Source organism: Rhinolophus sinicus, linkage group LG09, assembly GCF_036562045.2.
Source record: "Rhinolophus sinicus isolate RSC01 linkage group LG09, ASM3656204v1, whole genome shotgun sequence".
NCBI lineage: Eukaryota > Metazoa > Chordata > Mammalia > Chiroptera > Rhinolophidae > Rhinolophus > Rhinolophus sinicus.
This window is the reverse complement of record NC_133758.1, coordinates 24,323,064-24,335,134: the sequence shown is the minus strand read 5'-3', so window position 1 is coordinate 24,335,134 and position 12,071 is coordinate 24,323,064. Positions and strand designations below refer to the sequence as shown.

General features: G+C 35.5%; 1 protein-coding gene across 1 annotated transcript; it reads right to left on the bottom strand.

The window, feature by feature from the left end:
* Positions 1-1,519: 1,519 nt before the first annotated feature.
* Positions 1,520-11,677, bottom strand: SYT4 (synaptotagmin 4). Its single transcript, XM_019739715.2, has 4 exons — positions 11,397-11,677; positions 7,625-8,439; positions 5,781-5,901; positions 1,520-4,309 (listed from the first exon to the last, which is right to left on the bottom strand). Exons 1-4 carry the CDS (start codon positions 11,428-11,430, stop codon positions 4,002-4,004), a joined length of 1,278 nt encoding a protein of 425 aa, XP_019595274.1. The 5' UTR covers positions 11,431-11,677; the 3' UTR covers positions 1,520-4,001.
* Positions 11,678-12,071: the final 394 nt, after the last annotated feature.

Here is a 12,071-nt window from a genome sequence, read left to right as displayed (position 1 = left end):
ATCAATTTACCTTCAGAAGCTACCATTCCTTTTTACATTCTTTCTTTTATTTGCCATCTTATACTCACGTATGAGGACCCAAGTTCTCTTCTCCAAATAAATGGATTGATTTACACTTATTCTCCTCACTTCCTAACATCTTAATGTACTATGCTTTTTAAAAATCTTAAGTAATGTTAAATAATACGTCAGCATATTCTAAAGTGGACATTTGGAAGAAGTAATATTGAATCCTAAGAATGCACACCAAGAAACAAAGCTTTTCCAGCTAGATATCTATTTAACAGAAGGCACTAGTTTTGAACTTTTTATACTACTCGTAAGTACCTGGACGTGGAGTGACTGGGTCATATCGTAGGTGTATGTTTAACTTTTCAAAAACTATTTGTTCCCCCAAGTCGTTGTGCATTTTACATTTCCACAAACAATGTAGGAAAGATCTAGTTCCTCCAAATCCTCCCCAACACGTGGCATATTCAAACTTCTGAGTTTCACCCACTCTGATAAGTGTGCGTGGTATCTCATTGTGGTTTTAATTAGCATTTCCCTCATGAGCTGGACAATCTCCTTGGTGTTTCTGGTTGCTTTTGTTGAGTAAGCATCTCTAAAATATATTTGAATGATTAAGTGTAATGACCAACTAATCATTTCACATAGCCTGTACACACTCTTAGTACAATTAATATGATTTGAAACAAAAAAACATAATGGCAGCAAATTCTAGTCGTGTTTTATTTCCAAGGCCATTGTCCCAACTGTGATACTGTGGAACACCTCCAGGATGACTGATGCTATAAAAAAAGGCAGAGGATCCTGGTGGTGGACTCTACAGTTCCTGTTTACTTTGGCTGATGTCTAATGGGAGCGCTGCAGATGTCCTGGGTTTTCCCCACTCCCTGCCATTTTTAAGAAATAAGGCTTGCCTTTCCACACCATTTTATTAGCTAAATCTATCCAGTGCAAGGATATGAAAAAAAAAAAACACATAAAAAAATAAAAGGTAGTGATATAAAATAGATAATGAAAGAGACTAAAATGAGGAATAAGATCACAACAGAGAAAAACAGAAAATAAAAAATAGTGATAGAAAATAGTGAAAAAAGAGTAAATACAATATGGAAATGTGAGCACAATGTAGGAAGAAGACAAAGAATGTGGGCCTGAGCCCCTCGAAGAACTTAGCAGAGGTAATTGATATGGACCCTTCCAGAGGAACGGTGTAGCATAGAGTGTGGTGTCATGAAATCCTTTCACTTACCATCCGTGTGCACTTGAGTCAAGTGCCTAAGCTCCTGGAGTCTCAGATTTTGCTTCTGTATAATAGGGATAATAATAATTGCCCCAAATGGTTATGAGTATTATACAAAATACAATAAGATACATAGAAGATCTTGGTGCTGAATCACTAATGTTCCCTAATCTATGTCAGGAGATCTATTAGGAAAACTTGAAAGCTTAGAAAGAAATAAGAGAATCCTTATTACAGAGACCTTTGGCACAAAGTTTGAGGTGAACTCCATTGGGCAAAAGCAGCAATTTATTCATGTCTTACAAACATAGTCTTACAAACATCATACAGAGCTGGCACGAAAGAACAGACACCATCTCATACACCATGCTTCCTTCCAAATCACTTCTATTGAGTTACAACATCAGAACAAGTCAGTTACTGAGTTACACAGTTCTTCAAACGTGAATACCTCCCCATTAGGGTGGTGAGATTGGCTTATCAGACAAACAATTAATTTACATATTTAATACAGTGCAGGATTCGTAACAGAATTGAAGATATTCACATTGAGATTGTAATACATTATCAAACAGTACAATTTTCAGAAAATGATGGGATCACATATGTACCTGCCTGTTTCAATTCCTTTTTTGTTTTTCTTCTTTCTTTTCTTAAAAGCAGTTGCAAATAGTTTTACTCAACTTTTCACACTCAAAAACACTGTAAATTTTAAAAACTAAAAACTATTTACAAATTATTCATTGTAATGTAAAAAGTATTTGTTGTTGGTTTTATTGTTCTACTTAAAAAAAAAAAAAAATCACCCTCCTCCAACAACCATACTTTCCTTGGTACCACCATTTAACTTCTGGTGGCTGTGAAGGATCCTTAGATTTGATTCCTCACAATGTTTCAGAGTGCCAAAATGTATTATATTCCATGGCCCATGTACCAAATATACATACATAAAAAGGCCACTGGTTTTCCCAAACCAGACATGGACTACAATTCATTTCATGATCCTTTCACAGGAATTCTGAGCAGACCAAAATGCCATGCGGTGACTTTGTAGTGGAATGGAGACTATGATTGGGGAATAGTCTTTTAATTCCAAAGTCACCTTAAAGCACAAAACAAAGAGGTTGATTTCAATTTTTGGACATACAGAATGTAAAACATTTTCTTTACATTAGGCATAGTCATAAAAAGCGTGTATAAGTTGTTTTGAAAATGCATTGTCATAGAATTTACAAACACGGAGATATCAAACACATTCTCAAAAACTGCTAAAGTACTGACGACACACAACCTGACTCAAAATGTAAAATTTTCAGTAGACTTTATTTTCTAACTTGCATATTTAATAATTCAACTGTACCCAAGTTTCACCCATACATCTCTAAAAACTCAAATATAGTGACATTACCTCAAGTTAATTCTTTCCAAATAATCCCAGGGCACTGCTTTACTCTAACCATTTTTTTAAAAAAATGAATTTCAGAGCCCTAGTAGTGGGAAAATAGTATAAGACAGACATCTATAAACTGTTCCACAGAAAACAGCTCAAGACAAATTAGCCTAGAAAAGATAGTGAAACATACTTTATTGTGCTAATTTGACAGCCTAAATATACTTTGTGTGAACATATGTAAATTATATTAGGCTTGCGGTATAACTATTTTTTAGTCTTATCACTTAGTTTGTTGGTTTAAATAATGCTTTCTGTCTGGCAATGGTTAATACTTCAGTCTTTTGTTTGTTTCCTTTCAAATAGTAGCGTAGTCCTTTTCTGGGGGAGAACAACTAAATGAAGACTTAGTTAGCCACGCTCTCTCTGTGTACAACGGAAAGCCTTGAATGTACACTTGCAAACTATACCTATTTCCTAAAAAAAAAACAAAAAAACTGCATCTCTAACTGGATTTCTAGCTGAAGTTTCTTTCTTTACCCACTAGCTAATTCAACAACTTCACAAAGGTAAATAGGGCTTTCTTAGACCACACTGACACTCGCGACAGGCAGCGAATAGTTCAAGGCGTGTCTTTTATGTGAGATTCTATTTTACAACATTTTGACTCGCAAGTAACCTTAGGGGGGAGAAAAATCATATTTCAGCCACAGTGTTCTCAACTCAGCCCTTTGATAAAATGATTTCTCAAGTTTGTTCACTGTCCTTTTGAAACAAACCTAAGTTGCTCCTCTTACGATAAAATTGTATCAAATAATTACAAACCAAAGGGAAATGACCATATACTTTTCTATGCAGGACACCACTTGCACGTGACATAATTAATAAAAAGAAACTAGGGAACACCTCTTTAATATCTTTGGATTTAAAGAAAAAGTGATTTCCCCACCTGAAGAACAATGGATGAATTTTCATAAGTGAAGACTTGCTTTTCATTTCTAAATCCTAACAATCGCATTGACATCCAATGACAGGTTCCAATGAGATCATTACCTTCGAAACCACACCCAAAACCTGGGACTTCACTGCAGTAGTCACAAAATGCTTGACTACTATTATTTATGTCACTGGTAACCTGCAGGGGAAATTGAATATCTTATGAAAATTTATCCAACTTTTCCAGTGAAGGGGGAAATTATCATGATACACATTTACAGTTACTTTCTGGCCTGCTAATCAACCCATTTCTAGCAACAACATAAAAGGTAGCTTGTTGTCACAAGCTCGCAATCACGTATCAGAAATAAAGAAAATTGTCCCTTTCCTAGTAAAATCATTAAGTTCCAACTCATGGCTAGGATGCTAACCATCACAGAGCATATGCCACTTGGCAATTTGTCTCCTGGGATATTCACAGATCTCCTTCCAATGCTCTCCTCCGGTTCCCTCTGCTGCTGCTCCCAGGATCAATCGCCCAATCACCTCATTGCGGGATCCCCTGTCAGAATCCAAAACTAGAAATTCAACACTTATCTCTTCAAGACCCTCACAAGGAATATCAAAGACAAACAGTTCATTGAACACTGCATTGGGGGTGCATTTCTTCACATGAGTCTTCTTTTTGGAGATTCTCTTTTTGGCATGGTACAGGTTCACTTTGACGTAGGGATCTGTAATGGTAAACAACAGAGTACAGTGACAGAGCCTGGTTGCAGAGCCGGCCCCAATGTAATGGTGCCCTCAGAGATCATTGCGTGCCAATAAAATGTGATTACAATGAAAATGGGGCAAAACAAAGTGAACATATGGATAAATCTGGGCTTTTCTCTTGTCAACAAATCGAAAGCAACTAAGAATGCAACATAGAAGAAAACAGTTCTAAACCAGAAGATGAGGAAGGAAACGGAATAACAGCCTGAAAAGATAATCTAGAAGAAAAGAGAATGTTCTAATGACAGATTCTGATTACTGATAACTCATTCTGGAGAATGGGATAGGAGGAACAAAACATTAGCGAACATATAACCTTATTGAGTTTTATAACTGTAGATGAGACTCTATGTCTCTGAGCTTGGGCTGCATTTTCTGTTGAACAGGCATTTAAAATTCACAGTAGCAATGCCCTTTTTGGCTTTAACTTTTCTAGGCTTCTTTAATCAACTCCTAGATTTGCTTCCTGTTTCCCAATGTTGGTTTTCTTTGTGTCACCCTTATTGTGTGGATTTTAGAACCACACTACTTTAACACACATTTAATTATATTATTTTTGCCTTTTTTTCTGGTTGCAGCACATGAACTAAATTTAGCTCCCTAATCTAAACCTTGAAGACCATGTGTTTAAATTCTATTGTCAAATAATAATAATAATAGAACTAGTTGGTAGTTAATAATGTATATCTTTCTTGTCTTCATAATTCCATTCAAGGCAAGTATTATTAAGTCCAGTTTGTGTGGAGTTTAAGAAACATACCCAAAGTTACTGTGCTAAGAAATGGAAGGGTTAGGAGTTGAACAGAGATTATTTTAAGCCATAGGTCATGTGTTCTTTCCCATCATGCTCTACAGCTTTTGTTGTTGTTTTTTTTTTTTTTTTTTTTTTTGGGGGGGGGCACAAAATGAAAAGCTAATTCTTAAAGCAGATAAATTAAAGAATAATAGAAGTGTAAGGGTAGGCAGGCTCATTTAAAATACTAAAATTAAGAACTTTTCTACCCCATCTTTTTTTTTTTTTTTGGAGGGGGGTGTTTATCAGAACATTTCTTTTTGTTTGTTTGTTTTGATTTTAATTAAAGTTTATTGGGGTGACAACTGTTAGTAAAGTAACTTTAATTTTATATCCATCACTGTGTTTTTGGCCACGTCCTCTCATCTCTGCGTTTATCACTGTTTTTTCCTTCAACCCCATTCAGACATCTACCAAATACTCGCTTTGGCTCAGATTTTAGAACTATGTAGTTTTCTTCTTCTTGCCAATGGCATTGGCTCACATTTTTATTCCATAAAATGAGAAACGGAAAAACTATCACATCACTTGTAATTGTGAATAAAAAGTAAATCAAAATCATGATTGTTAGTTAACTATTTTGCCCAATGTATTACTCATTTATACACTGAGCCTTCGTTTTTCAGAAGCATTCTTACCTGAGAGTCCAGACACATCGGTTTTAGGCAGGTGTCGAGCTTTTAAAACAACCACAGTGAGAGTATTTGTGGTGGACTGATAGCAGAGAGAGATCAGTAACTCACCCCGTCCTGAAGACTTCTAAACAGAGAGAGAAGTGGTATAAGTATTTTTATTAGTATTTTTATTTTCAGTTTTGAAATTTGTACTTATATTAACATTTTAAAGCAATGTAATAGCATTGTTATTAAAATGTAATTTTTCTATTTATTTTTATTTTAGTATACTATGGAATCCAAGAGTAACTACAAGCTTTTGTGCAGTATCATCACCTCCTAAATACTGTCTGCCATCTTGTGGTACTTTTAGGTACTACAGTTTGTTAAAATTTGTAACGTGTTAGCCACACCCATTACTAGAAATGTTTAAAAGGGTGGAGTATAGCCTATACAGAGGTATTTTTAGCTTTTGATTTTTAAATTAAATCTATACTTGTTAAACTTATTAACAGTATTAAAAGTTGTCTATTCGTTTGAATGAGTCTGCAAAAGGCAAAATGACTCATGTTAAGTTTGATTTGATTTCAAATTCTTTAGCCCTGATATTATTAGAATTTGAATTCAGATCAACTGCAATTTATTCTGCCCCCACCACTCTGCTGGCCCAGAGGGCTAATGGAGTTAAAATTCTCTGCCACCCCCCACCCCCACCCAAAGTCCTTATTTAATCCAAGGAATGAATAAGTTTTGGAGAGAATTGACTCAATTTTTAACGCTTTGTGTTTGGACAGTATCACAGAATCCTTTTTTGCATGGTGCTTAGGTTTCATTTGTACTTTAAAGACATTAGATAAGGTTACAAGAACTCAAAGTACAAGTTTTAATTGAAAGTAACAAAATTACACTTGGGGCTTGATTATCGCTAAAAATGATGGCTCAGCCAGAGCTTTTAAAACTTCAATATATATTTACACAAATGTTGACATGGGATAGATGTATGAATGAGCACTCCAAGAAGAATACGAGTATGGCACAGATCTGTATTCTCACAGTGCCACTAAACAGCCAGGGGTCTCAAACAAGCAACTTAGTGTTTCTGGACCTTGATTTTCATTAATTTCAACAAAAAGACAAGGCAAGGATAGGGTCAAAATGAGCTTTATGGTATTCTATAAAATTATGCCTTATAGACACAAGTTAGTCTGAAATACAATTGGAATTAATTGAGTTCTGTGTTTAAAGTGGAAATAGGCTTAAATTTGATTACCTGATGTCTTATCATTTTCTAATAATCCCAGAACTACCAAAGTAGTATACTTATGAAGGCAGAGTAACTCACTTCCTGTTATATAACATAAAGATGAATGTTTATAATTTGATATGATGTGATGTCTCCTCTTTGAAAAGCAATTATATGAAAAGTCAATACAACTTCCAAATCCTTAGAATGAATTGATTTAATTTTAAATTTAAATTTCAAATTTAATTATGCTGACCTTGAAATATCTTTGTTAATTTGTTTATGAATAAGAGATATTTGCCTACATTTTAGTTCAAGTGGTATCTTAGTCAAAATATTTGTGATAAAAATAACAAAAAATATTTATATAAATGGTATTTAAATATCGATAAAGGATGTCTATTTATTTTATACCATAAAAATAATTTAAGCATTTCAGTTAGGGGTTACATTTTCTTTCATCTACTCTATTCCCCTGTTCCCCATTTGATCATGATTAATGATAATTAAACATGGTAAAGATGATATGCATAAAACTTATTATCTTAATAAAAATCCCCTAGATACAAAAAAAAACGAAATAAAAGATTGTTTACAAATACTTTAGGCACTAGAAATGAATTACCCTGACATTTCTCTTGATAATCTCTCTGTTCATTAACATTTTTCCATCAGACAATTCAATTCCTTCCAGAGGAATAAGGACTTCTCCAATGATATCATCTCTTGAAAACCTGTCAAAACTCAAGATGGTGAAATGCAAGGCCAACTCTTGGATCTGAGTGTAGGGGATCCCGTAGAATGTAAAAGTCTCATCAAAACCTGGGTCCAAGGTCTTTCTCAGAACTCTGGTTTTCACTTTATGCTTCTTCTCTGGGAGGATCGTCATTTTGATGTATGGGTCGGAGGTCATCGACTGCTCATCCATGGCAGGCAAGCCGCGGGCTTCCTTGATATTTACCACAAATGCTTTCTTCTCAAAGTTGTACTCTAAGGAGAAGAAGAGGGTTCCCAGCTTCTCTTGTTTCTCTTCTGAACTAAGGGAAGTGCTGGACTTTAAGCTATCAGGGGAAACTGCATCTTTTTCCCCTTCTGAAAAGAGCTTCGGGATCACATTCTCCAAATCAGGAGGGCTGCCAGCTTTGAGGTTGGTTTTAGGAAAATTGCCATTGAGATCTCTCTTCTCAAGGTCGAGATGCAATGAATTCTTTGGCACAGCTGGTTTATTCTTTACTTCATTTTTGTCATCTGCTCCAAACTTCTTTTTGCTATTTAGGTTTTCAGGGTAAATATCAACTCCCTTTAGCACATGCACAAACTTATATGGAGGAGTCTTGTTAGACTTGGATGATTTTCTCTGACAGCATATCCAAGCAAACAGAGAGACTGTGAAGACCAGGCCAAATGCACTGAAGATCCCCACTACTGTGGGGATTTCATCTGAAAAATCAAATGACCAATAATATACATTAAAGGAGCAGAGTTGGAGATATGAGCCTATGTGAAAAGCATACTAGAGCAGACAATTGCTATAAATTGCACAGATTGAATTACTTTCCAAGTGTTCTGGATGTGAATTATGTACACATTTCATATCACCTTCAGGAATAAACACATCCTCTGTGGGACACACATGAAAAATAATACAGTATGGTAGAACCTTCATTTCAGTAGTTTTTCATAAATAAAATGAAAAGATGAAACTTGGGCTGGGTCAGGGGTGGGGATGCTAAATGACCCTAACCTACCTTTGTTTTCACAGATAGTGTCAGTCAACTATAGCAGGATGGGTCAGGACTAATTTCATTATGTTTTCATTGACATTTGAGGCTTTCCAGAAGCATTAATTCTTACTGACTATGGAACTTTAGATGCACATTCTTCAAATACTGGGAGATTCTATATTCTTAGTAATTCTTTATTTACCCAAGATCCAGGCAGCAACATCTAGAGACTCAGTGATTCAGGTAATTTTAAGAAATATTGGAACATTATCTGTCATTGTCACAAACACATTAACAATTTCCATCCAAACTATGGAACGGTGGTAAAAGAAATGTACATGAATCAGAGAAGAAAAGGACAAAAAAGATGAACAACAGGATATTAATATGATATAACTTATAACACTACAAACTCTTGTGTACCAATCAAAAATTGCTCAAACAATGAATTGTCCAAAGTACAAACTAATTACACCTAAATAAAGTAAAAACTGAACAATGGTTACAAATCATCATTCCTTAACATTCTTTAATGAGAAGAGTATACATAATTTAGAGTTTAATTTTATCCACAACTGATTTTTTTTTCCTAGCACAATTTCACATGGTAAATGGTAATCAAATTGAAATTGGCTTTCTTTCCTCCAATGACGGCACATTAAATTACTGACATTAGTTAACAGTGATTATGTGTGAAGCTTATCATGTTCCACATGTAAGCATATTTCTCTAACCAATGATTAGTAACACTGCGTAAGTGAAAGCAGTATTGTTATAACTGGACATAATGCATCAATTGAGTCAATTTTTACTATACACTAAAGTGAATAACTGATGTAATATTATCTGCATTTGGTTCCATTTCGATCTATATTTCATCTCAAATAATGAATAATAAAGTTAAAAGTTTCAGTCAGAAAAAGGTTAAAGCTTGTTTAAATAGCCCCTGGAAGAACAATCTTTTGTTACTCCCCTTCCCCATCCCCTCAAACCTTCTGCCTATCTACTTCATAGTCACAAAACTGAACTCAAAGAATATAAAATTAAGAAATGACAAATAAGAGCAGAAGTGCCTAAGATAAAAAAGAGCAAAAAAAAAAAAAATCTACAAAACAATAATAAAATATTCTGTAGTTTCATCATATCAAGAAATTGAATCATATAGAGACGAAAAATAAACCTTTGAATTCCCCAAATAGAAAAAGGAATGAACGCTACAGAAAAAAAATGAAGTGAGAGCTAAAGATAATCAGCTAAACTTAGTATCAGCTTTTCAGTTTTTCCATCTATTCAAGTTTTTCTGGGGGGAAAAAATCTACTCCTCAACTCTCTAATAAAACAAGGCCAAAGATCAAAAGCAAAGTGACAAACTAATGCAAAAAGAACAATAAAAGCAACAGGAAATGAATTTTGCTCTATATAGACTGATGGCCCAAGTTAGAACTTATTTTTCACTAGCACAGTCTCTGAAAATGCCTGTGTTAGAAAAATTCCTGGTTTTCAAATCAGAAATTGAGGATAACCATCACAACAATATAAATTCAATCACCCAAATAGAAGGCTGTGAAAGAAACTCATTTCTGAATATATGTCACAAATTGTCCTTATTAAATGCTTACGTCAAATGGCAAAATATTCAATATAACATGGAAAGACTCACCTACTCCTGATAGGTCCTAAGCTTTTGAGAGCAAAGATCTCAGTCATTTCATTCAATTTAATAACAATTATCATGCATTGGTATATATCATTCCTTATTCAAAACTTCTGTAAAATTCCATTTGTGTGTGTGTGTGTGTGTGTGTGTGTGTGTGTGTGTGTGTGTGTTTAATACTTGTAAAGTAAGTAGAACTCTGATCACTTGCTTTTGGAATGTAACGGGACCTAAAAATATATATATTTTTTTAAATTTGAAAAAGTACTGATTTTATTTACTGAAAGAGAAAAGGAGAACAATGGTGCCAAAAATTTGGTATAAGAAAAGGGAAATTGAACTGGAAAATGGAGTCTTAATTCTAGTTTCCAGTACCTTTTAGCTAACTGTTTGACCTGCAACGCTTCCCTCATCTCTCTGAGCTTTGGTTAGGTCACCTGTGAAATGAAATAGGCTCAGCTAGTTCATTCTGAATATTCCTCTAACTCTATGTAGTGTCATAGGATTCTGTCTCTTTCACTAGAAAAATATTTCCAGGATACAATAAAAACATAGTAGAGAGAACATCTTATGGCGTACGCCATAATAAAATATGCATCCCAAACCCCCAACATATAAGTTGTGTTATGCCAAGATCAAACCCTTATGTAATCATAGGAAATTTGGCTTCCCCTTAGTTAAATGCAGATTTACCTACAAGTAAAAAATACCCACAGAATTAACGAAACCAACAAGCAAACAACAGACCTCTTTTCCTTTACTTAGCGCGTGCTGCAGTTTACAGAGCTGTACTTGAACGTTTAAGGAACTTCCTGGATGTAAAACAGCCCTAATAGAAGGCAATTTTAAGGAGAAAGACACTAAGGAATGGAGAAACAACAGAGATAAGCCACGATTGCCTGTTTACTGTTCTCATTTTCCTTTCAGATCTATATTCAACATCCCGCGGGGTAGGAAAAAAACAGCCCACCAGGAGTATTCAAGGAACAACCGCAGTTATAAGTTAGTAACTTGCTTACCAAATTCTTCCCTGCTGGTAGTGATCGGAGCCATTTTTTGCTGCGTGTTCTGTCCGAGGTGCTGAATGGAAAACTCCCTGGCTTGGTTCACTTGCCTCGATCTGAAGCGCCGGCTTTTCCGAGTGCTGAAAACAGCGCAGAGCCCAGGGGACCTGCGCCTAGAGCAGGGAGGAGGCAAAGAGGGAGGTCCACTCGCCCTCGCACAGTGATTTGCCACCCCTGTTCCTGTTTTGGCTCTTCTGAGAAGCTCGTCTCTCAGACTCCAGACGTGGCTGAAACCCGAATTGACGCAATCCTGACGCTACAGGGTTGAAATCAGCACCTGCCCCCCACCCCTCCTCCCTCCAAGCCTCTCCTCCCACTGCCTTCTTTCTTCCTCCCTTGTCTCCTAAGGATTCAACACACACTCATCAATTATTTTAACTGTCTGACTACTAGATATTAGCTTTGCGATTCTCTGAGGGTTCAGAGGCACATGGAGATGAGCCCCGATACTCATCCCTGTCAGTTCCTAATATAAAATCTTCTGATCATCTAGATCGGTAAAAACGTGTCTGTGAGTTTCCAGAATAATGTGATTTACAGAGGTGATTTAAGGGAAGAATAAGAAAAGAGAAATTTCTGCATCAAATGACCCATGGGAAAATGCAGGACATTTTTTTTCTTGATATCTGA